The sequence below is a fragment of the Xyrauchen texanus genome, chromosome 13 (genome assembly GCF_025860055.1).
Source record: "Xyrauchen texanus isolate HMW12.3.18 chromosome 13, RBS_HiC_50CHRs, whole genome shotgun sequence".
Taxonomy (NCBI): domain Eukaryota; kingdom Metazoa; phylum Chordata; class Actinopteri; order Cypriniformes; family Catostomidae; genus Xyrauchen; species Xyrauchen texanus.
The window spans coordinates 4,829,679-4,857,609 of NC_068288.1; the positions used below are offsets into that span (position 1 = coordinate 4,829,679).

The window sequence follows — 27,931 nt, forward strand, 5'->3', positions numbered from 1 at the left end:
AATGATTTATTAGACACTGGAATATATGTGTTTATAGGTTTGTTTGTTTGTGTTTTCTTATATATATATATATATATATATATATATATATATATATATATATATATATATATATATTTATACATTTTTTGATTATCACAAATTTACCTTTAAATCATTGACTTGGGTTAACAGGTTTCATGGCAGCAAACTTGTTTCTATATTATATATCATACATAATAGTCTTTAAAAAAAAGTACAGTGAAGGGACCATGGTACAGTGGTTGTATAAGATGATAATACCAATGTATTTTGATTTAGGTATGGCACTGAAATTATATACAATGGATTTACCACGATAAATGCCCATTTGCCATTATACATTGATTATACATTAACCAATAACCAACGTCAAAAGTATATCAATAACAACTTGTTTAATCAAGGGCTTGTCCTTTTATTATAGTTTTCCTGTTCTCTGTACAATATTTTACTTGCCGCAGCGAAGCAGCATCTTCACTTTTCAGAGGCAACGCAACTGGAAAGACACGTTGCAAACATTTCACTTCACTGGGGGTCGCTCAGGAGCACAGAAAAACAAATGTCCATTTGGACGCGTTTAATTTTTAGGACGATTTTATTTATTATTATTATTATTATTATTAGAGATGCTGTTTCATTACTAAAAACAATATTTTAAATCTGATACTTTTTTGATTGTTACGTGTCATAAAAATCGAAATTCAGCGACAACAATCTCAATAAAACGATTTTTTTCCAGTAATTCCATACGACTGTGATTGGTCCATCCCAACCAGCGCTGAAAAAAGCAACGAAAACACATGACGACGTTATCTGGGGTGCTATTTCATCAGCATTCTCGACAATAATTTACACCTGGACAATTATGTTGAAATACTTTTTAAGGCCATTGAATAGACAATGTACAGTTAAAAGTTAAAACACTATCATTATTATTTAGGTCCAACTTTTTTTTTTAGCCCTGGCCAATTAGAAAAAAGGATCTGCCCACAAACCACGCCCATTTATGGACCTTGTTGCACGTTCATTGAATCATTGCCATTCAAATAACTTTTTCTATAAATTTAAGGTTGCACATTGTATCGTTCACCATCAATACACCAACAGATGACAAAATAAATCCATGCTTCCTTGACTAATAAATAATAACAGCCTGATACCAGAGAGATCCGCAGTGCACTTACCTGGGCGCCACAGAGTCACGAGCTCTTTCTCCCTGCACTGCCACGTCATTCACAATCGTCGCTCGCATCCCGGGGAAACTCGCTCGTGCTCTCTCTGTCGGACGTGTCTGTCCCACAAAATCGGCTGGTGAGGAGAATAATAAAACGGACGACATTCTCAGTCTCACCGGTGACACGGGGGATCATGGGGGGATCGCAGAGTGTGGAAATACCCGGAGGTGGTTCGGAGGGCTATCATGTTCTCAGGGTGAGTGTGTCTCTCTCGGTCTCACCCTCTCTCGTTGGGCAGATCACCCAGTGGCGGAGCTTTCAAATCGAGGCCGGGGATGTCAGTGCGGCCTGCTTACAGTGGCTAAATGAAAACGTTGGCTGTTAAATGTAAAGATGGCATTGATGCATTGATTTTTTTTCGAGTGTACACCCACAAACAGTTGTCCTTTAAAAACGATGCACTAATATTTTACATTGTCATGAATTATCCGTGAATGTTGTTGGATGGGCTGGTACACTATTTAAGCAAATTATGCTAGACTGACTAAATTATCAGTTCTCGTCAATCATAATAATTAATATGAATCTAAAGCAGTTGAGTGTCAACACAGATCGACGTGAAACACGTAGGATCTAGTAGAATCTTTGCATGATCACTGGTCAGTATGTCATTAAAAAAATTGTGTGCATGAAAGCTTCTATTGAAGTTTGATTACTCATGCATCAGTTGTTGGTTTAACACATTATTTTGTCAAATAGGCCAGTTTAGAGTTTTGCTAGTGGATATACACAAGCGTTTTATTTGTTTGAATGGATTTTTTGATGGTTGTATTTGAATGTGATTATTTGACTGGTGTTTTCTTTCTCTTTTGCAGGTGCAGGAGAATTCTCCCGGGCACAGAGCAGGTCTGGAGCCGTTCTTTGACTTCATTGTGTCCATCAACAACACTAGACTGGTAGGTTTATTGCATATGAAACACGGTCGGTCCACATTGATCAAAACCAAGCATCTGTGTGAGAAATTTAAATTCCAATACAATTACAATTACAATGGCATATCCAGTGAATAAACTACTTTACAAATGAAAATTATTCGGCACAAAGATTTGATTTTTAGTTTAATTTCCAGCTTTAGAATAGGATTGAAGGGGGGAAAGATAATAGTTAAATTCTACATATTATCATTTGCATGCAGTTGAACATAATTCTGTATGTGATGTTGCTCAAAAAACTAAACATAATATGATATTTTGACTTTGATTCCGCGACGTATTTTGCATTTCATGTTTCTTCGACACTCATGTGTATATAACGTAAAGCAGAACTGTCCACTACTAGTCATATAAATAAATGGTATGGCAATGTATATGCTGGTTAACCAATAGTTCTACCATTGTTTGCTATATAGTATACCATAACACCGCCCAGTCTTACCTAGTTGGTTTACTGGAATTTTCATGATTTATTTTTTATTTTTATTATTATTTAGAACAAGGATAATGACACACTGAAAGATATTCTGAAGGCCAGCGTTGAAAAGCCTGTAAAGATGCTGGTGTACAGCAGCAAGACGCTCGAGCTGAGGGAAGCCACTGTTACCCCTAGCAATATGTGGGGTGGACAGGGCCTTCTGGGTGTCAGCATCCGCTTTTGCAGTTTTGAGGGAGCCAATGAAAACGTCTGGCACGTTTTGGTGAGTAACTGACAGCCAACGAGAATCCGTGGTGGAATGTAAAATTGTTGGATCTTTCACCTCTTTTATATTTTTGACGGTTGGGTAGCATTTGATGAAAATACCACATGTGTTTGGAACTCCTTATGGTGAATTAGTCATAAAACAAGCCCCTATCAGACAATCTGTATAGCTGTTGCATGCTATCATCTTGCTCTGCAAATGGTAGATGCTCATGGTGTTATAAATGGGCGTGTTCTTGCTAAACAGACTGTCGAGCTTTGAAAGGAGGCTTTGCTCAGTCCAGAATGCTTAATTTCCAACCTGTTTTGTATGAATTTGTTTGATTTATAGGAATTGGAGCCAAATTCTCCTGCAGCTTTAGCAGGATTAAGGCCACACACTGACTACATCATTGGAGCAGATACTGTTATGAATGAGGTATTTTTCTTTCATGACACTTTCCATATGTCGTTGCACCCTAATCAACACTATTTGGGAAAAGTTTACCTAAAAATGAATATTCTCTTCATCATTTCCTCTGTGGAACACAACAGATGTTTTGATTAATTTTCATACTGCTCTTATCGTGTAGTGAAAGTGGTAATATGTATGCTTTTGAGCTCCAAAATAAAAAATAATTGTACCATGTAATAATAAATGTGGTCCACATGACTCGTGTGCTATATTTAGGGTTGCAACAACTAATCGATAAAATTGATGATAATTGATAATGAAAATCATCAACAACAAAATTGCATTATCGATAAGTTGGATATTTGCGGTGAGCACGGAGATGCTCCCTCAGTAAAGTCACTTTACAGACGAGGGAAAATGTGTTGGATGATGAAACTCGTTTGAAAAACAACGGAGACAAGTTGAAGCAAAAAAACAATACCCAAGCACGAGATAACTTTTTAAACACTTCAAAGATCAGAATAAGCATGCAGTTTATTGTGGTCCGGTTACTGCGCCAGGTACGTTAACAGAGTGATTGTGTTGTTTGATGCGCTAAAGAGTTGTTTCTCTCCATTACATAACTTACATTTTACTGCTCTTTCTATGTTTTATAATGTATACATGTTTGGAATTCAAAATCAGGCATGTAATTCACAAAACTGTTTATCTTTATCACTAACGAGTCTTCATTAAATTTCACCAAGCAAGCACGCATCCAAATCAATCAAACCGATCGCAATGGAGAAAGGGAGACCAATCATTTAGATTAAACTCATGCAACATCATACCTCGACGTAATCAAATGTCCAGTTTTTATGGATATCACGCTGATGTCGTAGAGGTCAATGTCACGCAGGCAAGCAAAAGACCCAAGAGCAAAGGAACAGTTCACAGAATTTATTAATAACAGAAACACAAAAGCACAGCAGGACTGGCAAACATTAACAGACCAGGCACCGACTGCAGCAGGAGTGTGTGCGTTGTAGCAGTGTGAAAGCAGATCTGTGAGGAATCCTCCTGTGAAGTGAGTGTGGGCACAATGGCAAGAAAGTCAGTTACCAGAATACACAACAACCATCTAGCAAAGAACATGAAACAATGAAGGGTTTAAGTAGGCAGACAATCAACAGAGAACAGGTGCTGTTAGCACGCAAATTAGTGGCATGATCAGCATTCCCATGGGAACAGTCAGTGTGGACACACATGAGGGAGAGACGAACAAACCCGCAAACTCACCGTGACCGTCAAGGTGTGCTGGTTTTTAAAGTGTTTTAGGTAATTTCTCTTCCTCTTGAGCTCATGTAGTGCAATGATGCTATTTTCAGCCCGAGAGTGAATTTGCACTGCGTTTACAGAAGATTTTACAATATTACATTTTATAGAATGCTGAATATAATGCCAAATATTACTAAGGGTCCTGATATTTGATAGTTCTCTTGATAATGCCAAATGACATGTATGATTTCATTAGTAAATATATACTGTAGCAAACATTATTTTTCTGCTGGATGAAAATACACATATTTTTTTAAAAGAATAGTTTAGAAACATGTAATCAGTACTGCGTACAAGCATATGTATCTAACATAATTAGACAGTATGTAAACATAATTAGGTATTTTTATTCAGTGGGCAGAATTATTTATATTTCTATTCTGGTGTCGCGATTGCTCTCTACTGGGCTGATTGTTTTTGTCCCACTCCATACCTGATGGATCTTTTGACTCTATTGGATAATAAAGGAAAATAACTATTTTGCCTATGTAAAGGAAATATGAAGTAAAAAAAAATTTAATAATAATAATAGTTTCAAACATAACTTCATGTTTCAGACTTTTTTCAAAGTTTTGTGACACTGTAGAATTGGTAATTCAGTACTGTAAATCGAACCAAATCCTTACGCACTTTATCATCTCTGTTTTTTAAGAAAAATTATATGTTAATAAAATACAAGAAATACATTTTTGTTTTTATCTGATTAATCAAAGTAATTATCGAAGATTAATGGATTATAAAAATAATCATTAATTGCAGCCCTAAGTCGTCTGAAGCTATTATAAAAGCTTTGTGCAAGGCACAGATTGAAATTGTAATTATTTGCTGTAAATAATCCCTCACCACCGCTCCTATTCAAATATGGCGCCTTTAGACACATTACACCTATTCCGTTGTCATTGCTAACCTTGGTGCAATATGTTTAAAGGCTCCATATTTGAATTTGAACACTAATGCCAGTGAGACCTGAGAGCTACTGTGTAGGGGAAGATTTTCATTGCATCAAGACTTGCATTTATTTTAACATTTATTTTCCTCACATTAAGGTATAGAATGGGTTCAGAAGACTTGAAATATAGTGCACAAGTCATATGGACCACATGTTCGATTCATTAATGGTAAAAATGTTTTTGTCATTTCTGATACTCCTGTTGTATTATATGGCCAAGAGTGGTCCATACATTGCTCAAGACATCTTTCCATGGAAGAAAGTCAGATTTGGAACAATACAAGGGGGTGTAAATGATTTTACTGTTCATGAAAATCATTAGAAGAAAAAAATAAAAATGTTAAAATTTTATAGATGTATGGTAAGACGTTCACGAGAATGTTTTGAAGTGCTAATCATGAAGAACATTCCATGGAAGACTTTTTGGGAATAAAAAACCTCAGATTTTTGTGTGTGAAAATATTCAGAAAATATTTTTTAAGAAGAATTTCATTAAGAATGTTTTGTGAATTCAGCTCCTGGTGACTGAATATTTGCATTGATTTTTGGAGCTGAACAATTGTTTTCATTTTGTGTGTTTAATATATTTTCTCTCCAGTCAGAAGACTTATTCTCATTGATCGAAACCCATGAGGGCAAAGGACTGAAACTCTACGTCTACAACACAGACACTGATAACTGCAGAGAAGTGGTCATTACGCCAAATAGTGCCTGGGGTGGAGAGGGCAGGTGTGTGTGTTCGTGCGTGTGTTTGTTTGTTTATGAATCTCCCTTTCTCTGGTTCCTGCTTTTGTGCAGAGACTATTAATTTACTCTAAGTATATATATTCTAAAACACCAATCAGCCACAACATTAAAACCACCTGCCTAATATTGTGTAGGTCCCCCTCATCCCGCCAAATGGCTCTGACCCATCGATGCATGGACTCCACAAGAACACTGAAGGTGTCCTGTGGTATCTGGCACCAAGACGTTAGCAGCAGATCCTTTGCGTCCTGTAAGTTGCGAGTTGGGGCCTCCATGGATTGGACTTGTTGGTCCAGCACATCCCATAGATGCTCAATTGGATTGAGATCTGGAGAATTTGAAGGCCAAGTCAACATCTTGAACACTTTGTCATGTTCCTCAAATCATTTCTTGAACAATTTTTGCAGTGTGGCAGGGTGCATTATCCTGCTGAAAGAGGCCACTGCCATCAGGGAATACTTTTGCCATGAAGGGGTGTACATGGTCTGCAACAATTTTTAGGTAGGTGGTACGTGTCAAAGAAACATCCACATGAATGCCAGGACCGAAGGTTTCCCAGCAGAACATTGCCCAGATCATCACACTGCCTCCGCCGGACTGCCTTCTTCCCATTCATTCTGCTACTATCTCTTCCCCAGGTAAATGACACATACGCATCTGGCGGTCCACATGATCTAAAAGTAAATGTGATTCATCAGACCAGGCCACCTTCCATTGCTCCATGGTCCAGTTCTGACACTTATGTGCCCATTGGTTGGGGCTTTTGGCAGTGGATGGGTCAGCATGGCCACTCTGACAGGTCTGCGGCTTTGCAGCCCCATACGCAGCAAGCCGCGATGCAGTGTGTTCTTGCACCTTTCTATCATGGCCAGCATTAAGCGTTTCATCAATTTGTGCTACAGTAGCTCTTCTGTGGGATCGGACCAGACAAGCTAGCACATCAATGAGACTTGGGCACCCATGACCCTGTTGCCGGTTCACTAGTTGTCCTTCCTTGGACCCCTTTTTGTAGGTACTAACCAATGCATATCGAAAACACCCCACAAGACCTACCGTTTTGGAAGTCGTCTAGACATCGCAATTTGGCTGTTGTTAAAGTCGCTCAGATTCTTCCTGCTTCCAACACATGAAATTCAAGAACTTACTGTTCACTTGCTACCTAATATATCCCACCCCTTTACAGGTGCCACTGTAATGAGATAATCAATGTTATTCACTTCACCTGTCAGTGGTTTTAACATCGTGGCTGATCAGTGTATATTAATACTGTATATATAATGTACATGTGTATATATATAATATATACTATTATTTTTCTCTGTTTAGTCTCGGTTGTGGCATTGGCTATGGTTACCTGCACAGAATCCCTACTCTGCCATTTGAAGAGGGCAAGAAAATTAGTTTTCCTGGACACACCACCAGTGAGCCAGCCAGCCCGCTGAAGGATGGTTTCACAGAGGTGTGTGTGTGTGTGTGTGTGTGTGTGTGTGTGTGTGTGTGTGTGTGTGTGTGTGTGTGTGTCGGTTGTGGCCTGGTCAGATATTTCACTGTAATGATCTTTCTGTTTAGGTACAGCTGTCCGCAGTAATTCCACCCCCTGTGTCACAGCCAGCCCCGGAGGGCTTGAAGACAGCCTGTCTGGCCTGTCACTCAGTGCTGCCCCGTCTCAAATGCCCAGCGAGCTCCACACAGGTGATGCGCATCACCTACAATTTCTAGTTATGTTGGCTTGACAACATTTCTGCCCCTTTTTTTTTTCAGTTAATTTTAGCTTTTATTTTGCCGTTTTGATAGAAAATTTGATGTTTTTGATAACTTCACTTTTCTCTCACCTTCGGAAAAGCCGTTCACTATATGGGTTAAAGTGCTTATTAAACAGCTAAAGGCTATGATTGAATTAAATAAATATATAGTTTTCATGAGATATGCGCAAATAAAGTGCTCTGGTCTTTGTTATTAATACACATGGAACACGTGATGTTAGGACATGTGAGACATCTATTTCTCAAACTAGAGACTCTGATGTACTTATCCTCTTGTTTGGTTGTAACTGGGCCTACCACTCTTTCTGTCCTTGTTAGAGCCAGTTGTCCTTTGTCTTTGAAGAATGTAGTGTACCCCTTTGTATGAAATCTTCAGTTTTCTGTCAATTTCAAGCATTGTATAACCTTCATTCCTCAAAACAATGATTAACATATGTTTCTAGAGAAAGCTAGGGGATGGTTTGTTGCCATTTTGACCTAATATTGACCATAAGACATGCCAGTCTATGTAGTTAAATGCCACTTTGGTTAAAGTACCAATTTCCTTCCGAAACAGTAAAATCTGTATATTATTCCAAACTTTTGGCTGCCAGTGAATTTACGTAAACAGTGAAATAAGAATAAAAAAAAGAATGGTGGAAAAAGATACAACAGATCAATATATAGAGGAAGCTACAGAAGGGCAATGTTGTTCAGATATGTTTCATACAGATATACAGTTATGTGCAAGGTGATTTAATGTATTGAACATAAGAGATGGAACATAAATATGAATGAGTGTTCGCTGTCCTTTACTGCTTATCGTAGTGCCGTCTGCATAATGCGGCGGCTCATTTTACTTTATCTCGGCCCGTTTCGTGGCCGACCCACAAGCACGCTTGGTTCTCCCCATGGCCAATCCGCCCTGATTGGCCCAATGTGCGTCTGCCCACCATGAAAATGCCCGCTATGCCAGATTACCAGTCCAGCCCTGGATCCAGTATATTTCTGTCTCTGTTTGGGCTTGTAATGTGTTGTTTGTATTTTTGCAGTTCAGGTGTGAGGTTTGCTTTTTTAAAATCCCCAAGAATAATAATAAGTTAGTCTGGGTGTTGTTGCTTTGTGTCTGTGATCTGATTAGCCAGTTGTTGCAGCGCTGCGCACACATATGCTTGTGGAGGTATATACACTCACCAGAATAAACAAGGAAGACTCTGCAGTGAGTAGAAAGGCTTCTAGTTGAGGAAGAGCACTTCTAAATTAGGGCAGCACATCATCTTCAATGCTGATACATCTGTACACCAACTTGCATTGATGTAAAAGCATGTTCCACTGCCTCTGGTTTTCCACGATAACTCCACAGTGTGATCCGCTCTTAACATCTGAAAGCCCAGCAGATGTAACATGCTGTCCAGAATGGTTTCACTCAGCCAGGTTTCTGTGAAGCACAGAGCAGCAGAGTTAGCAAAGTTCTTATGTGTATGGGTTAGGAGAAGCAGTTCGTCCATTTTATTAGGAAGAGAGCAGAGATTCCCTAGATGTATTGGCAGTGACACAAATATTTCTGCTTCTGTTGTTGTGGTGTTTATTTACATTGTCTCTAGATTATTGTGCAGAGTGATCAGATGCATTTTAAGTAACTGCAAAAAAACTTAATCACAAAAACCCAAATTTCACTGTTTTTTGGTCCTGGCACAAAATTACCAGCCAACATCATTTCACTAATCATATCAGCAGCACCTGGGAAAGTGTGAACGAGTACTAGTCAGGTGAAATCACTCAATCATTCTTAATTGGATTATAAAAGCAGACCATTTGCTATAAAAGGAAGAAGTGCTTCCAATCATTTTGTTCTTGTTAGCAATGGTTAACTCTAAAGAAAGACGCGCAGCCATCATCGCTTTGCATCAAAATGGCCTCGCATGCAAGGAAATTGCTGCAAAGAATATTGCACCTGAAAGAACCATTTACCGGATCATCAAGAACTTCAAGGAGAGAGGTTCAACTGCAGTGAAGAAGGCTTCAGGATGTCCCAAAGTGTCCAGTTAGTGCCAGGACCATCTCCTCCTGAGGAGTCAGCTATGGAATCGTGTCACCACCAGTGCAGAGCTTGCTCAATATTGGCAGTAGGTTTGTGTGTGCATCTGCATGCACAGTGAGGTGAAGACTTTTGGACAATGGCCTGGTGTCAAGAAGGGCAGAAAAGAAGCCACTTCTCCAAGAAAAACATCAAGGACAGACTGAAATTCTGCAGGAATTACAAGGATTTGACCGCAGAAGACTGGTGCAAAGATATTTTCTCTGATGAAGCCCACTTCAGACTGTTTGGGACATCTGGAAAATTGATAGTTCCGGCCAAAAAAGTGAACGCGGGTTGCTTTTCATCCAAAGGAGTGGGTTCTGTCACAATTCTGCCCAAAAACACTGCCATGAATAAAGAACGGTATCAAAACGTCCTGCAAGAGCAACTTCTCCCAAAGATCCAGGAGCAATTTGGTGATGATCCATGCATTTTCCAGCATGATGGAGCACCATGTCACAAGGCAAGAGTGATAATGAAGTGGCTCGGAGATCATTACATTGAAAATTTGGATCCGTGGCCAGGTAACTCCCTGGATCTTAATCCTATAGAGAACCTGTATTCAAGCAGAAGCCCACAAATTGTGATAAAATCCGAGCACTAATCAGTCAAGAATGGATCGCCATCAGTCAGGATTTGGCCGAGAAGCTGATATCCAGCATGTCAGAGCGAATTGCAGAGGTTATGAAGAACAAAGGTCAACACTGTAAATATTGTCTCTTTGCATAAATTGAGTGTGTTTGCCAATAAAAGCCTTTAAAATTTATGAAACGCTTAATTGTTTTCCAGTATACCATAGATAAATAAATAATCTACAAATACTGAAGCAGCAAACTTTGAAAAACACAAAATTTATGTCACTGCAAATCCTTTTGGCCCTAGCTGTATACTTGGCTGTGCACTTTGCCGCGTCGAAGCAGTTTGACCAATACGCTGGCTCGCCTACCTCGTTTGTGTCTTTTAGCGCACTTGTACAGCATCGCAGCTCCTCCGATTAAAATGTCCAACAATATGTCTGAATATTCAAATGCCAGTAAAAGATTACCTGGTGTTTGCTGCCAAATACTTAACAGTTCATCTCTGGTGAAACCGATTGAAAAGACATTACTAAACACAGGACAAACAAACAAAAACAGCAAAAGAACTGGAGAGCTCCACACCGAGGTGGCTATCTGTGTCACCATCAGAGTATGCTTTTATGTAGAGTATGTTATGTAATTTGAAAACTGAGTCTTTGTTGTACTGAAAAAAACTCACACAACTCAATATTTGTGTTATGTGCTTAATTTGCTCAATGCAACTTCAATGCATTACATAATTTTAAAGTTTTGTTAATAAATTCAGCAGGCTTGCGCATCATGAATGTGAGACCAAACCTTGCATTTCTTGAATTCAAGCAGGGCTATATCTGGGGCCTATGAAATGAAATGCGAAGACCGAAACTAATAATAAAGTGATATTGTTTATATATTTTACATTTGGTTTTTGAAAATTCTTTATTTTTAAAGTTTTAACAGTTGTATTTGTAACAAGACCATAGTAAACGCATTAAAGCATGGATCTTCACTACCATGGTTAGATGTAACATGATTTCTATAAAACAAACTATGGCATTTTTGTAATTATAAACAGGAGACCTACTCCTGTTATAAACATGTGTAAAAACAATAAATACAAAATATAAATATGTATTACTTGTAACAAAAATGTATTATATTCCCTCACTCCCCTAATGTAACCTATGACAAATTTAATTGAGCTGAAGTAGTGATATATTATGTTTTATTATCAATCTTTTTCTGCCTGAAGTACATTTAGTGTTACTATAGTAAATTCAAGGGTGGTGATGTGGAATTCTGTACCGAATTCAAATGGTTTCCGCTTCTCGTGCCTTGCTTCTCACTGATTCTCACAAAGCTGTGGAAGTTTAAGAGCTTGAGCTTTAAGAGCTTTGCACTCGCACTGCTCTGTCCACTATGACGTATCCATCTACAGAGCCATACAGGTGCATTAAAGGGGTCATGACATGTTTTTTTTTTATTGTATTATTATGTTCCCTTAGGTGCAATTATAGTATTAATATATTTTTTTAAGAAAAACTTTTAAAATCTAGTGATTTATGACCTTTTCCCACCCTGTTTCTCATCCTCTGATTCAAACAGTCTGTTTTGGGGGCGTTTCCATTTAAGACTTCAGTGTTAACGCCCACTGTTATGATTGGCTAACGCCAGTGCCTATGTATCAATTATTGACGCTCCAGCCAGAACAATATGCAAGTAAACTAAGTAAAAACACTGTAATTATTCATACTGAATGAAATTGCGCTTTAAAAAGTAGTTTAAAGTTTAAAATAGATTACTTACAGTTTAGCGTCGTCGTTGTTCCCAGAATAGTCGGCACGGACTTATCTTTGAGCAACAGTTTTCTGGCAAAGCCAGCATCATATTGAGATTTGTTCTCAAAACAGTCATCCTTAAAATGTACAGAACAAACGCTTAAGTTAACACTGCCGTGACTGGAACGTCCGCAAAAAATAAACTGCATCCATTTTTCCCTGACGCCTGGATCTTTCGGCAGCTTATTCAGAGGTTTTGTTTGACCACAGCCAGGAACAGCACATCTGTGTGGCATCGTAATTTTCCTGTGCACAAGTAGTCTCTGTCAGAGCTCGCTGTCCATCGACTGAACACTTGTGAGGCGACGGCGATACTGTAAATGAGCGTAGTTGTCTTGGCGCTTAAATCGTAGTTATCTTGTGCTGGAGGCGGTCATATGCAAACGCTGTTACGTCACTTCTAACCGACACGTCACTTCTAACCATGAATCCAGAACGAGCTGTATTTTGAGCTTGATTAAATAAATGATTCGTTTAGAATGGGGAGGACGTCTTAAAATATTAAACTTGCAGGACGTTTTAATGATACAAAGACCTCTTATATACCAAAAGATCAAGGCAAATTTGGTTTCTCATGTCATGACCCCTTTAACTGAAGTTGTGCCTCCACCTGTGTATTTGACGCTGCTAATTCAGATTTTTCAGATGAGTCGCTAATCTTCAAAATCAGATGAACCATGGTACAAATGCGTACCAACCTGTATAATTGAGAACCAACTGATATACTTCAAGTCTAGATAAACGTTTTAAAGCAAAGATGAACTGGACGATAGATTTGATTATACTGAATGATAATCGCCCCCCTCTCTACTAATTTGCTCTCAGCATCTCCAGTCAGGTCTCCTAAGTAACCAAATTGGCCCGGTTACTAGGGAGGGTAGAGTAATATGGGGTAACCGCCTCGTGGTCACTATAATGTGGTTCTCGCTCATGGTGGGTTGCGTCGTGAGCTGTGCATGGATGCCGTGGAGAATAGTGTGGGCCTCCACACATGCTACGTCTCCACGGTAACATGCTCAAGCCACGTGAACAGATACGTGGATTGAAGGCCTCAGATGCGGAGGCAGATAAGATTTGTCCTTTGCCACCCTGATTGAGGTGAGCCACTATGCTACCACGAGGACTTGGAGTGCTTTGGGAATTGGGAATTCCAAATTGGGGAGAAAAAGTCAGCAGTCGGCAGAGAGAATGGCACGGTGTTCCTCAAGTAGGCCGGCCAAAGTCGACTTGCTAACTTCACCATGAGCCACAGGCGGTTTGTCTCTTGTGGTTATAGCTTTCTTCGCTTGGCTGATTTAGATGCCATTCTTTGCTCTGTTGCTTTAGAAATGTGGTCCAAACGAGGTTGATGATACTTGACAGCTAGTTTTTTTTGTTAATTATCAATAGATAAAACTGTAATGGGAGCTTGAGGCGGACACGTCTACTCCATTCACATTTGGAACCGGTAGTCGGACATATCACGATTTTAATTAGCATTTATACAAAAATTGTATCCCAAATGTATTTAATTAAATTATTTAATTGTTGATTCCATTTTTATGATTGGATTCCTTGATTCTGTCATTGTTTTCCACATCGCGGAAATCATAGGCCCTAATGATAATTGTCTTTGTTTCTGAAAGGTGTTCCCACAGTCCCCCTGTTGCCCACTCATGTCACCCAAGGGTTGGGTTCCCTTCCCTTTGCCAACCCCTCTACCACCCTACCAGGTAAAAAACATTAAAAAAAAATTAATAAAAGCTTGAAAAATATTTCTGATCTGTCCTCAGTAGTGTTTGGGGGTGCTCAGAAGGAACACATTCTTGTAATAAATAAAGTTAGACATGTTTTTAAAATGTTAAGTTCTTTTTAAGTGGACACTGCATCTAAAAAAAAACATGTTAATCCTGCGTGAGATGCTGAAAAAATGCAGCACCGCTATGGCCAAAGACATCTGCCTAGTGCATGTGTCCATGGTAGAACTCTTGGAGAACAGTGCAGATGAATGCAAAAACATTTTTCATGTGAATGGTTAAATGTGAATATTTTGTAGGTAAATTATGCTTATCTGTTTTTATTTATTATTTTCAGGTTTGATGCCTTTACCGTCTGGCCTCCCTCCCCTACCAAACCTACCGAACCTCAATATACCATTACCGGACTTTAGTGCTGTAACGTTAGCTGGAATCAGTGGGTTGCCTCCCACCACAGCAGGTATACACCGACACACACTAACTTACTTAAACACTTTGTGTTTTCACTCCCACAAAGTCAGACTTTTGGCTATCAACACCCAGTTTGGTCCACTTTGCAGCTTATTCTGGCCACATCTATACTGACAGGAAAAACGTAAAACACAGGGTTATTATGATATTATATTATTATATATATCATAAATCTATTAAAAATAAAAAACTGAAATATCACATTGACATAAGTATTCAGACCCTTAACTCCGTACTTAGTTTAAGTACCTTTGGCAGCGATTATAGCCTCAAGTCTTTTTGAGTATGATGCGACAAGCTTTGCAAACCTGGATTTGGGGTTTTCTGCCATTCTTCTAGGCAGATCCTCTCAAGCACTGTCAGGTTTGATGGGGACCGTTGGTGGACAGCCATTTTCAGGTCTCTCCAGAGATGTTCGATTTTGTTCAAGTCTGTGCTCTGGCTGGGCCAGTCAAGGACATTTACGGCATTGTCCCTTAGCCACTTTTGTGTTTTCTTTGCTGTGTGTTAGGGTCATTGTCCTGTTGGAAGGTGAACCTTATGCACTGTTTGAGGTCCTAAGCGCTCTGGACCAGATTTCCATTAAGAATATCTCTGTATTTTGCTGCGTTCAGGTTTCCTTCAACCCTGACCAGTCCCCCAGTCCCTGCTGCTGAAAAACACCCACAGCATGATGCTACCACCACCATGCTTCACCATTGGGATGGTATTGCACAGGTGGTTTGCTATTCCTGGTTTCCTCCAGACATGACGCTTGGAATTGAGGCCAAACAGTTCAATCTTCATTTCATCAGACCAGAGAAACTTGTTTCTCACACTCCTTAAGGTGCTTTTTTGCAAATACCAACCAGGCTTTTATGTGTCTTGCACTGAGGAGAAACTTCCGTCTGTCCACTCCGCCATAAAGCCCTGATCAGTGGAGCGTTGCAGTGATTGTTGTCATTCTGCATGTTTCTCCCATCTCCGCACATAATCTCTGGAGCTCAACCAGAGTGGCCATTGGGTTCTTGGACATCTCTCTTACCAAGGCCCTTCTCTCCCAATTGCTCAGTTTGGTTGGGCAGCCAGCTCTAGGAAGAGTCCTGGTTGTTCCAAACTTCCATTTAAGAATTATGGAGACCACTGTGCTCTTGAAACTTCAATGCAGCCAAATTATTTTTGTAGCCTTCACATCTATGCCACAACACAATCCTGTCTCTGAGTTCTGCAGGCAGTTCCTTGATTCTCAGTGCAAGACATGCAAAAAAGCACCTAAAGGACTCTCAGACTGCGAGAAACGAGATTCTCTGGATTCTCTGCTCTAGACGTCTGCGTCAGAGCATCTCCAAAATGGCAGGTCTTGAGTGGTGTTCCTGGTATGCAGTGGTTAGTACCTACCAAAAGTGGTCCAAGGAAGGACAACCAGTGAACCGGAGACAGGGTCATGGGCGCCCAAGGCTCATTAATGTGTGTGGGGACCGAAGGCTAGCCTGTCTGTTCTGATCCCACAGAAGAGCTACTGTAGCACAAGTTGCTGAAAAACTTAATGCTGGCTATGATGGAAAGGTCAGAACACACAGTGCATCACAGCTTGCTACGTATGGGGCTGCGCAGCCACAGATCGGTCAGAGTGCTGACCCCTGTCCACCACCGAAAGCGCCTACAATGGGCATGTAAGAGTCAGAACTGGACCATGGAGCAATGGAAGAAGGTGTACTAGTCTGATTAATCATGTTTTCTTTTAAATCACGTGGACCGCCAGATGTGTACGTGTTGTTTACCTAGGGAAGAGACGGTAGTAAGATGAACTATGGGAAGAAGGCAGGCTGGCGGAGGCAGTGTGATGCTCTGAGCAATGTTCTACTGGAAAACCTTGGGTCCTGGCATTCATGTGGATGTTTCTTTGACACGTACCACCTACCTAAAAATTGTTGCAGACCACCACGTACACCCCATCATGGCAACGGTATTCCCTGATGGCAGTGGCCTCTTTCAGCAGGATAATGCACCCTGCCACACTGCACACCATTTTAGTGGGGGCCATTTTAGTACAGTGAACTCATTGTCATGTTCAAGAAACCAATTTGAAATGATTCGAGCTTTGTGACATGGTGCATTATCCTGCTGGAAGTAGCCATCAGAGGATGGGTACATGGTGGCCATAAAGGGATGGACATGGTCAGAAACAATGCTCAGGTAGGCCGTGGCATTTAAATGATGCCCAATTGGCACTAAGGGGCCTAAAGTGTGCCAAGAAAACATCCCCACACCATTACACCACCACCACCAGCCTGCACAGTGGTAACAAGGCATGATGGATCCATGTTCTCATTCTGTTTACGCCAAATTCTGACTCTACCATCTGAATGTCTCAACAGAAATCGAGACTCATCAGACCAGGCAACATTTTTCCAGTCTTCAACTGTCCAATTTTGGTGAGCTCTTGCAAATTGTAGCCTCTTTTTCCTATTTGTAGTGGAGATGAGTGGTACCCGTGGGGTCTTCTGCTGTTGTAGCCCATCCGCTTCAAGGTTGTGCGTGTTGTGGCTTCACAAATGCTTTGCTGCATACCTCGGTTGTAACGAAAGTGGTTATTTCAGGCAAAGTTGCTCTTCTATCAGCTTGAATCAGTCGGCCCATTCTCCTCTGACCTCTAGCATCAACAAGGCATTTTCACCACAGGACTGCCGCGATACTGGATGTTTTTCCCTTTTCACACCATTCTTTGTAAACCCTAGAAATGGTTGTAGCGTGAAAATCCCAGTAACTGAGCAGATTGTGAAATACTCAGACCGCCCGCCTGGCACCAACAACCATGCCACGCTCAAAATTGCTTAAATCACCTTTCTTTCCCATTCTGACATTCAGTTTGGAGTTCAGGAGATTGTCTTGACCAGGACCACACCCCTAAATGCATTGAAGCAACTGCCATGTGATTGGTTGATTAGATAATTGCATTAATGAGAAATTGAACAGGTGTTCCTAATAATTTTTAGGTGAGTTTATAAGTACTTCAGATGACTCCTGTGGTTAAATCAAAGTCTTCTGAAGTGATATGATAGGTGTGGGTGAGAAACAGATCAATATTTAAGTCAATTTATTTATTTTCCACTAAAAATTATCCTCCATACTCAGTCAATCAACACCAGTTTCACTTTCACATTCTTCTTGTGTTTTTGGTGATTCACATTCTTAATGCATATTGCCCCTAATGGGCAGAGAAGAGAATTTATTATTAAACATTACTTAAATATTGATCTTTTCTCACCCACACCTATCATATGGATTAAAACACTGGAGCTATATGGATTACTTTTATGCTCCCTTTTGTGGGTTTTGGAGCTTTACAATTTTGGCACCCATCAACTTGCATTGGTGGGGACTTACAGAGCTTAAATATTATTTTTAAAATCTTAATTTGTGTTCTGCAGAAGAAAGTCATACACTTCTGGGTAAATCATGAGAGAATTGTCATTTTTGTTTGAAATATCCCTTTAGCCAGCTTTACTCATTTTCTTACGGAAAGTAAAGTGGTTGAAACCAGAGGTTGAGTTAACCAAAAAAATTTCATTATGTACATTGATGAATAATTTCAAAATACTGTCAGTCATTTTGACAGAATAAAATAACACTTTATTTTAACCTTGTGTGAGTAAAAAGTATCATCTCAAGTTTGATCTAATATGCCATTTTGAACATTTCTGCTATTTTATTGTGAACCATCACACTATTGAACACGATGACCTCCAACGAGGACATTTAGTCAGACTTACCATAGAAATCCTATATTCATTGTGCAATATCACATTGAGAATCAATAGGTTCATCCAAAGGCTGGAAAATGTTGCCTTTAGAGACTGTATTCACAGGGCTTAAAGTATTCCAGCCGGGGGCCGGATTTCCGGCTTGAGGGCAGGTCCGGCCTCCGGCGCAGGCAAAATTTATTAATCAGGCTGCAAATTACAGTCGGACGCACTTTCGGCGAGGACGCGCTTGGAAAAAACGAGTGCGCCGCTTCCATTATGAGCTGCATTTGAAACTGGGAACTTGAATGCGGTTTAATATTTTCGAGTCAATTGATTTCACCTACCAATCATATGAGAGGAGCGCAGCTCTAACTAACGTCACAAGCCTATCAGAAGCAGAGCAGGGCGGGTCCTGGCAACAGTGTGATTGAGATCCATACCTCACGTTAGCGTCGTCGGTGAACGCATGGAGCGCAGAACTCCAGAAACAACATTAGGTGACTTAATGTCATCATGGATGAAAAGAAAGGAGATGTGAGTTGGTTGATTTCAGTAAATTAGCTCAGGTCAGCATAATCATATTTTCTGTCTACACCTTTTGATGTTAGCCTTACGTTGACTGAGCTAACATTAACATACACTGCTGCTAGGTAACTTCAGACTGTTAGTTAAATATTTAATGTAGAACATTCTGTGTAGCTTACTAAAAAAACATTATGTGTAGGCCTACCATGAAAACGAGTCCACTTTAAACCGCTTTATTTTCTGTCAGCAATGTATGACAAGTAACGTTGCAGTGTGTATGCGCACCTTTAGTGCTGTCAACGTTAACGTATCGCGATTTCTTTTTTTTTTTTGTCCAGCTTTAATGTTTTAAAATATTTAACACAATTAACGCTGCATCCGTTCTTTGTCATTCTTTAGCTCTTATTAGTTATTAGTTTGTCCACCAAATGCTTTAAACCATTAATGTGCGACAAGACAAAAGAGAACGCACTTCAGTAAATGTCCTCCTACGGAGCCCCCGAAGTGACCTGTGCAAAAAAAAAATCTAAGAGACTTTCGGCGTGCGACGAGAAACTATCGCGTGCGCACGAGATACTATCGCGTCGCGCACGAGATACTTTCGCGTGCGCACGAGAACTATCGCGTGCGCCACGAGATACTATCAGCGTGCGCACGAGACTACTCAGCGTCGCGCACGAGATACTTCGCGTCGCGACGCAGACTATCGCGTCGCGCACGAGATACTATCGCGTGCGCACGAGATACTTTCGCGTGCGCACGAGAAACTATCAGCGTCGCGACGAGATACTATCGCGCGTCGCACGAAACTATCGCGTCGCGCACGAGATACTTCAGCGTGCGCACGAGAACTATCGCGTCGCGCACGAGATACTTCAGCGTCGCACGAGAAACTATCGCGTGCGCGACGAAACTATCGCGTCGCGCACGCGTTACAGTTTCCGGTGTGTGTATAGCTCTTTAACGATTAGCGTCATTGCCATCATTCATTTACTCAAAGATACTGAGAGCATGGATGCGCATGAATTTATAGAGATATATTTTAAACTTGGCCTTCAATACAAAGACATTACTGTCTATGACATTTGTAATACTGTCATGGCTGAGACACGCTTTGATCTGCCAAAGGACACTAATCAAGCAATAGACTTGTACCTACTTGTACTTGCATTTAACACGAGAACTACCGGAATTATATAACTACTAGAATGGCCATAGTGATCATTCTGACCGTTAGACTGTACCAAATGTCATGTCATATTTACATTCGACACTTCTATTGAGGTTTTAGAATGAAGCTTCTAATGTCTGTTGTCATATTTTATATCGTCATCACCCTAAAAATGTATTGAATAAAATAGAATAATATGGATCAAATGGAGCGTAAGCTGAACGCAGATAGTCCTACATAATACGATCTTTTTTTGTAATATATAATAGTGCTAGACTATACACAAACATAGGCCTATATATATTATATATTAGCTGCTAGACTGCCCGGAAGAAGGTGCCCTCGCTTGACAGCAAGTTTTTTCACTGGAATCAAAATCCATGAATAAATGAATCTGTTATATTAATAATAAACACCAGGACACGAAATTTTAATTCTAATGAATGTGAAAATGTATTAGTTCATCGACAACCACAGAACTTGCTATTGTAGCTGATTACAGATACAAATTTGATTATTTATATTCTATTATATTCTTTGTAAAATAAAAACAAATCAATACAATAGCTTATAAAAACATCAGCAATGTGTATTTCAATGCATAGTAAAAACCTTAGACATGTATGAAACACATATTATAACCCAACATGGCCAAAGCGGTTAATAAAGAATATAAACATTCGCTAAACTGTGGGAAAACTGATTTAGAAAGCAATATTTGTTTTACTGTGAGCAAAAATATCATGCTGTAAAACTATAATGAAAATAGTATGCTGTAAAATCATTATGAACGAATTCTCCTAAAAGTGGGCTCACTTGAACAAAAAAGGGGGCCCCCATTTTAGGAGAATAATTTAATATAAATAATCAAATTTGTATCTGTAATCAGCTACAATAGCAAGTTCTGTGGTTGTCGATGAACTAATACATTTTCACATTCATTAGAATTAAAATTTCGTGTCCTGGTGTTTATTATTAATATAACAGATTCATTTATTCATGGATTTTGATTCAGAGGTGGCTGCATAGGATTGTTTCCAATTTCCAATAACTCCAGAGCGTTGTAAAGTCCAAAAGTCAACATGTTTTGAAAAAGGATAGATGTAATAATTTCCAAAATTCACAACATGTTTTTATCTAACGAAATATTCCGCCTCAATCCATGTTTGTTGGCGTTTAGACTTTCAAAACCCTTTTCACTGTGGTGGAAAAAAACTTGCTGTACACAAAGCCAGGCACGCACCTTCCTACGGAGCCCCCGAAGTGACCTGTGCAAAAAAAAAATCTAAGAGAATTTCGCGTGCGCACGAGAAACTATCAGCGTGCGCACGAGAAACTTCAGCGTCGCACGAGAAACTATCAGCGTGCGCGCGAGATACTTCAGCGTCGCGCACGAGAAACTATCGGCGTCGCGCGCGAAACTATCAGCGTCGCGCACGAGAAACTTTCGGCGTCGCACGAGCTACTCGCGTCGCGCACGAGAAACTTCGGCGTCGCGCACGAGATACTTCAGCGTCGCGCACGAGAAACTTTCGCGTGCGCCACGAGCTACTCAGCGTCGCGCACGAGAAACTTCGGCGTCGCCGCAGCTATCGCGTCGCACGAGATACTTCGGCGTCGCACGAGCTACTCAGCGTCGCGCACGAGATACTTCAGCGTCGCGCAGCGTTACAGTTCGGTGTGTGTATAGCTCTTTTCGATTGCGTCATTGCCATCATTCATTTACTCAAAGATACTGAGAGCATGGATGCGCATGAATTTATAGAGATATATTTTAAACTTGGCCTTCAATACAAAGACATTACTGTCTATGACATTTGTAATACTGTCATGGCTGAGACACGCTTTGATCTGCCAAAGGACACTAATCAAGCAATAGACTTGTACTTGTACTTGCATTTAACACGAGAACTACGAGATTATATAACTAGCCTACTAGAATGGCCATAGTGGTCATTCTGACCGTTAGACTGTACCAAATGTCATGTCATATTTACATTCGAAACTTCTATTGAGGTTTTAGAATGAAGCTTCTAATGTCTGTAGTCATATTTTATATCGTCATCACCCTAAAAATGTATTGAATAAAATAGAATAATATGGATCAAATGGAGCGTAAGCGACATGAGATAGTCCTACATAATACTGATCTTTTTTGTAATATATAATAGTGCTAGACTATACACATACATAGGCCTATATATATTATATATTAGCTGCTAGACTGCCCGGAAGGTCGTGCCTACGCTTTGTGTACAGCAAGTTTTTTCCACCACAGTGAAAAGGGTTTTGAAAGTCTAAGCGCCAACAAACATGGATTGAGTGGAATATTTAGTTAGATAAAAACATGTTGTGAATTTTGGAAATTATTACATCTATCCTTTTTCAAAACATGTTGACTTTTGGACTTTACAACGCTCTGGATTTATTGGAAATTGGAAACAATCCTATGCAGCCGCCACTGGAATCAAAATCCATGAATAAATGAATCTGTTATATTAATAATAAACACCAGGACACGAAATTTTAATTCTAATGAATGTGAAAATGTATTAGTTCATCGACAACCACAGAACTTGCTATTGTAGCTGATTACAGATACAAATTTGATTATTTATATTAAATTATTCTCCTAAAATGGGGGCCCCTTTTTTGTTCAAGTGAGCCCACTTTTAGGAGAATTAGTTCATAATGATTTTACAGCATAATATTTTCATTATAGTTTTACAGCATGATATTTTTGCTCACAGTAAAACAAATATTGCTTTCTAAATCAGTTTTCCCACAGTTTAGCTAATGTTCATATTCTTTATTAACTGTTTTGGCCATTTTGGGTTTGGCCTATATGTGATTCATACATGTCTAAGGTTTTTACTATGCATTGAAATACACATTGGTGATGTTTTTATAAGCTATTGCATTGATTTGTTTTTATTTTACAAAGAAAATAATAGAATATAAATAATCAAATTTGTATCAATCAGCTACAATAGCAAGTTCTGTGGTTGTCGATGAACTAATACATTTTCACATTCATTAGAATTAAAATTTACGTGTCCTGGTGTTTATTATTAATATAACAGATTCATTTATTCATGGATTTTGATTCCAGTGAAAAAACTTGCTGTACACAAAGCGAGGCACGCGCACCTTCCTCGGGGCAGTCTAGCAGCTAATATATAATATATATAGGCCTATGTTTGTGTATAGTCTAGCACTATTATATATTACAAAAAAGATCGTATTATGTAGGACTATCTGCGTTAAGCTGAGCTCCATTTGATCCATATTATTCTATTTTATTCAATACATTTTTAGGGTGATGGCGATATAAAATATGACGACAGACATTAGAAGCTTCATTCTAAAACCTCAATAGAAGTTTCGAATGTAAATATGACATGACATTTGGTACAGTCTAGCGGTCAGAATGACCACTATGGCCATTCTAGTAGGCTAGTTATATAATTCGGTAGTTCTCGTGTTAAATGCAAGTACAAGTACAAGTCTATTGCTTGATTAGTGTCCTTTGGCAGATCAAAGCGTGTCTCAGCCATGACAGTATTACAAATGTCATAGACAGTAATGTCTTTGTATTGAAGGCCAAGTTTAAAATATATCTCTATAAATTCATGCGCATCCATGCTCTCAGTATCTTTGAGTAAATGAATGATGGCAATGGCCTAATCGGAAAAGAGCTATACACACACGGAAACTGTAACGCGTGCGCCGCGAAAGTATCTCGTCGCGCGCGATAGTTTCTCGTGCGCGCGCAAGTATCTCGTGCGCGCGCGATAGTTTCGTCGCGCGCGAAAGTTTCGTCGCGCGCGCGATAGTTCTCGTCGCGCGCGAAAGTATCTCGTCGCGCGCCATAGTTTCGTCGCGCGCGAAAGTATCTCGTCGCACGCGAAGTTTCGTCGTCGCCGCGAAAGTTTCGTCGTCGCACGCGAAATTCTCTTAGATTTTTTTTTGCACAGGTCGCTCGGGGCTCCGTATCCTCCTCACACACACACACACACTTACACACGAGGCACAAAAAGTCGCGAACCAGTATCGAATTCTCTTTCGCGCTTGAACGAACAATAACACACACATTTATGCCAAAATGTCCGTTTTGTCGAGTATCCTCACAAGAATCAATCATTATTAACTTTAAATGAGTTAAATAAAATCTTAAATGGAAGTAAAGAGTAGTGAGAGAATGAGACGCGTGAGATCCTGTCACCAGCTGTAGATCTTAAAGTGACAGTAGCCACTAATTCTGTCTGTCAGTAAAGTTAACCAAAGAACAAAGGGAACAGAGAAAACTACTAACTACTCTTTGACTAAAGAACGCTTGTAGCTTTAATAAGGATTAATCGAATTTAATTTATAATTTATGCATTGCGGACTATTTTATAACCCTAAAATTTAGTATACTAAATAAAATATCAGTGATACTGGCCTTCATTAATAAAAAGATGCCATTAAGATACAGCCGTAATACTTAAAAATAAATGGTTCCATTTGAAGATAAGTCCGTCTCTACAAAACAACCCCCCCCTCTTGCTCAGCAATGTTTTTCACTTTAAGCCCTGTATTCAGTGTTGGGATGAAAATAAGATGCCTTTTACCTTATTTGAGACCAGTGCAGTCAGACAACACACTGCTGGTTTAGTCATTCACTTATTCCCTTATGTTTTCACCTCTCAACATGTTTGGCAGACATGGGACAATGGTAATCAGTACATAGATTCTGAATGAATGAAGCTAAATTTTATTTTAATATGGTTGGCAGTGATTTGGCAATGCTGACCATTACTTTGAATCAGAATTATTTTTGCTAATTTCTGATTGGTAAAATGCTTCAGCACTGGGTATCACTTGTTTGTTTGACAGTGCAAAGAGAGAACATTGAGATTTTGTTGCCAAAGTAGAAAAAACATTGTAACATAAAAAGAAAATTTATTTTTGTAAAATTTGTATATATTTTTTTGTTGGTGCTTTTCCTAATACACATTTCCAAAGCAGCTTTACAGAAAATCAGATGTAAAGTCTGTATTGTCTCAAAAACATGAATAACCAACACTACCGGAAACATTATAAACAATTTGATTTAAAAAAAAATCTGATATTTTTATAGCTTGGTGTTATTTAAACTTCCTCAACTTAGACCTACTCTCCACATATGTGGACATAAATTTTTAGGAAAACTATTAGCTTTTCATTAATCTTTTATTTTTTTGTTGAGTGCTATCATGAAGACTAGGGATGCACCGATACTGCTTTTTCTCTTCCGATATCGGAAATCTCAGTATCTCCCGATCCGATACCATTGTTGTTTTTTTGCATAATCAGTTTAGAATATGTTTACATTATTGTGTGGAACTATGTGGGTGTATTCTTTAATATGTAACGAAACACAAACCTCTACCTACACATTATTTCAATATAAATGGATAGCTTATTAAGAAAAACTTTATTGTTAACTAGTATACTGGATAATGCAGCAGCAAAATTAACAGTAATTCCAGTATTAGTCATCAGTAGAAGAGCTGTTTTTTGGCCAAAGTTTTTCAACTTGTATCTGGACTTTAAAGTATTAAGATCTCTTTTTTTTTTTTTATTGTTCAACTTAGTTGTAAGATATCAGCCCATTTCTCATTCAGTTATTTTTTGGAACCCATTCAACTTAAATATTATTATAATTATTTGTAAATAAATGATGATAATAATAGTAATATATCTCAATCGTGCACTCTTTGTCACTGATCCACCGATCTCTTTCTCCCTCAAAGCGCTCACTCTCCCCTGAGTTCTGATAACTCCCACCCGCACATCATTAGTGGCTAATCAAGGATTGCATATATACCCCGCTTTCACACACACTTTGTCTGTTCTCATCGATAGCATCTCTGAGATTCCAGACCTTTCTACTGTCAAACATACCTGTGTCTACATTATTGTCTGCAAGTATCATAAGACTGTTGTGAGTAATCTGTTCGTGTCTATACCCTGTCTGGATATTACTCACCTGCTGTTTGCCACTCTGCTCGACTGGATTTACTGTTCAGTTAACCCTGCTACTGAGTTCATATCTCTGCCTCCATGACACCTTTATCTTTTAAACCCTCACGCTTTTATTTTGACATTCTGAACTCTCCAGGAAGTCCTGTATGTGTCTGTCTGTAGGAAAGTTCACAGTAGTTTAATCCGCTTCTTATTCAGATTCTGGTATCTCCTGTGCTGTTCTAAATGCATATAAGTGAACCAAACTATTGAGCATCTACATCGGAGATGTTGTTCATGAGTAGCGCTCAAATATTGCACGCAACTGTGGAGGCTAAAAATAGGCGTGTGTGTGAACAGAGCAGCACCATTAACTGACGCACTAGAGCTTTGTGTGTATTTTATATAATTACATGTAAAACACAGCTTTTTGTGATTCATAGAGCTATCACACATCTTCAAGTGGCTTTGAATAAAATGCTTGAGTCATATGAATTAATTGTTTTTATGGTTCTTTTATGTCATTTTTTGAGCTTGACCGTAATGAACATGACTAACACACAGTACCAGATTTGGATCGGGCTCGTTGGACTGATACACGATCTGTCTAAAAGCTTCAGTATCGGAGCAGATACCGATCCAGGTATCGCATCGCTCATCCCTAATGAAGACCATGAGAAAAATGCACCTTTTAATGCAAAAGTAACTAATGAAGATAATTATTTGATACGCACATTTCATACCATGCTGCGTCATTTGACATGTTTTTACCTTTAAATTTGACATGTACATCGCTCATCCCTATTTGATAAAGTTGATACACAATGGAAGTTGTGGGAAAAATTCATTCAGATAATGAATGTACAGTTTGAGTGTTCATGGGAAGCTAGTTTTCTTGCTACAAAGTGGCAATAGTCCATTGATAAATACTGTATATTCTCCATTGTGTAGAGTATTTTTGTTTCTCTCTTTAGGTTTGCCCCCTCTCCCCTCCCTCCCTCCTTTGAACCTGCCTGGCATCTCTCCTCTGCCCATGCCAGCCATTCACCCCTCTACACTGCACAGCATGCCAGGGGTAACGCTGCCCTCCAACTTGGCACCCTCTGATCTGGTACCACCCATCTCCTTAATGGCCCAGCAGACTCCAGCACTAATACTGGATGCCACAGCCACCCCTGCAGTCAAAGGCACGCCCTCAGAGATGCCCGTTGCCACAGAAACGAGTTATGCACTGGCGGCCACAGAGTCCTCATAACGATCAGACCATGGCCTGGGAGTGTCCTCCTGTATCTAATGTATTTATTCAGTAAAAAAAAATATTTCAGTGTGCAAACACACATATTAACAATTCTGTTGAAAGACACCAGAGATGAGGGAGTGATGGACAGATTTGAAATTAAAATATTAAAAATAAATGAAAAACAGCAAGAATGGCTGTTGGTGATGAGCATGTATGTCCAGTTTGAGTCTGTGCTTTCTCAAGCTTTTTCTTTCTGTATATCTGTAAGCAACATTCAAATGTTAGTATAACATTCACTGTAATTACAAATTGTTATGTGATTTTTAATGTGTGTGCTTTCTTTGAACCATGTTCATTGCTCTTATTTTCTCAGAACATCCTGTATACATCAGACTGGGCCACTTTCTCTCGCTGGCACCTTCAGTAAGATAGCGCTGTTAACGTAAAGAAATACACGTGTGCTGCAGGGCTGAATGTGTGCTTGTGCACTTTGAAGATAGTAAGGGAATCTTATTCAAACATACACAAGCAATAAACTACCCAGTTTTACACTACGAATG

General features: G+C 39.4%; 1 protein-coding gene across 1 annotated transcript; it reads left to right on the forward strand.

Moving 5' to 3' along the window:
• The first annotated feature begins 1,089 nt into the window (after nucleotides 1–1,089).
• On the forward strand, nucleotides 1,090–27,925 carry LOC127654470 (Golgi reassembly-stacking protein 2-like). The gene is given in 11 exon segments (XM_052141690.1): nucleotides 1,090–1,452; nucleotides 2,072–2,152; nucleotides 2,686–2,889; nucleotides 3,223–3,309; nucleotides 6,150–6,280; nucleotides 7,625–7,757; nucleotides 7,868–7,913; nucleotides 7,916–7,990; nucleotides 14,141–14,227; nucleotides 14,589–14,711; nucleotides 27,106–27,925. Coding segments are annotated over 11 exon segments (1,311 nt in total). The 5' UTR covers nucleotides 1,090–1,389; the 3' UTR covers nucleotides 27,387–27,925.
• Nucleotides 27,926–27,931: the final 6 nt, after the last annotated feature.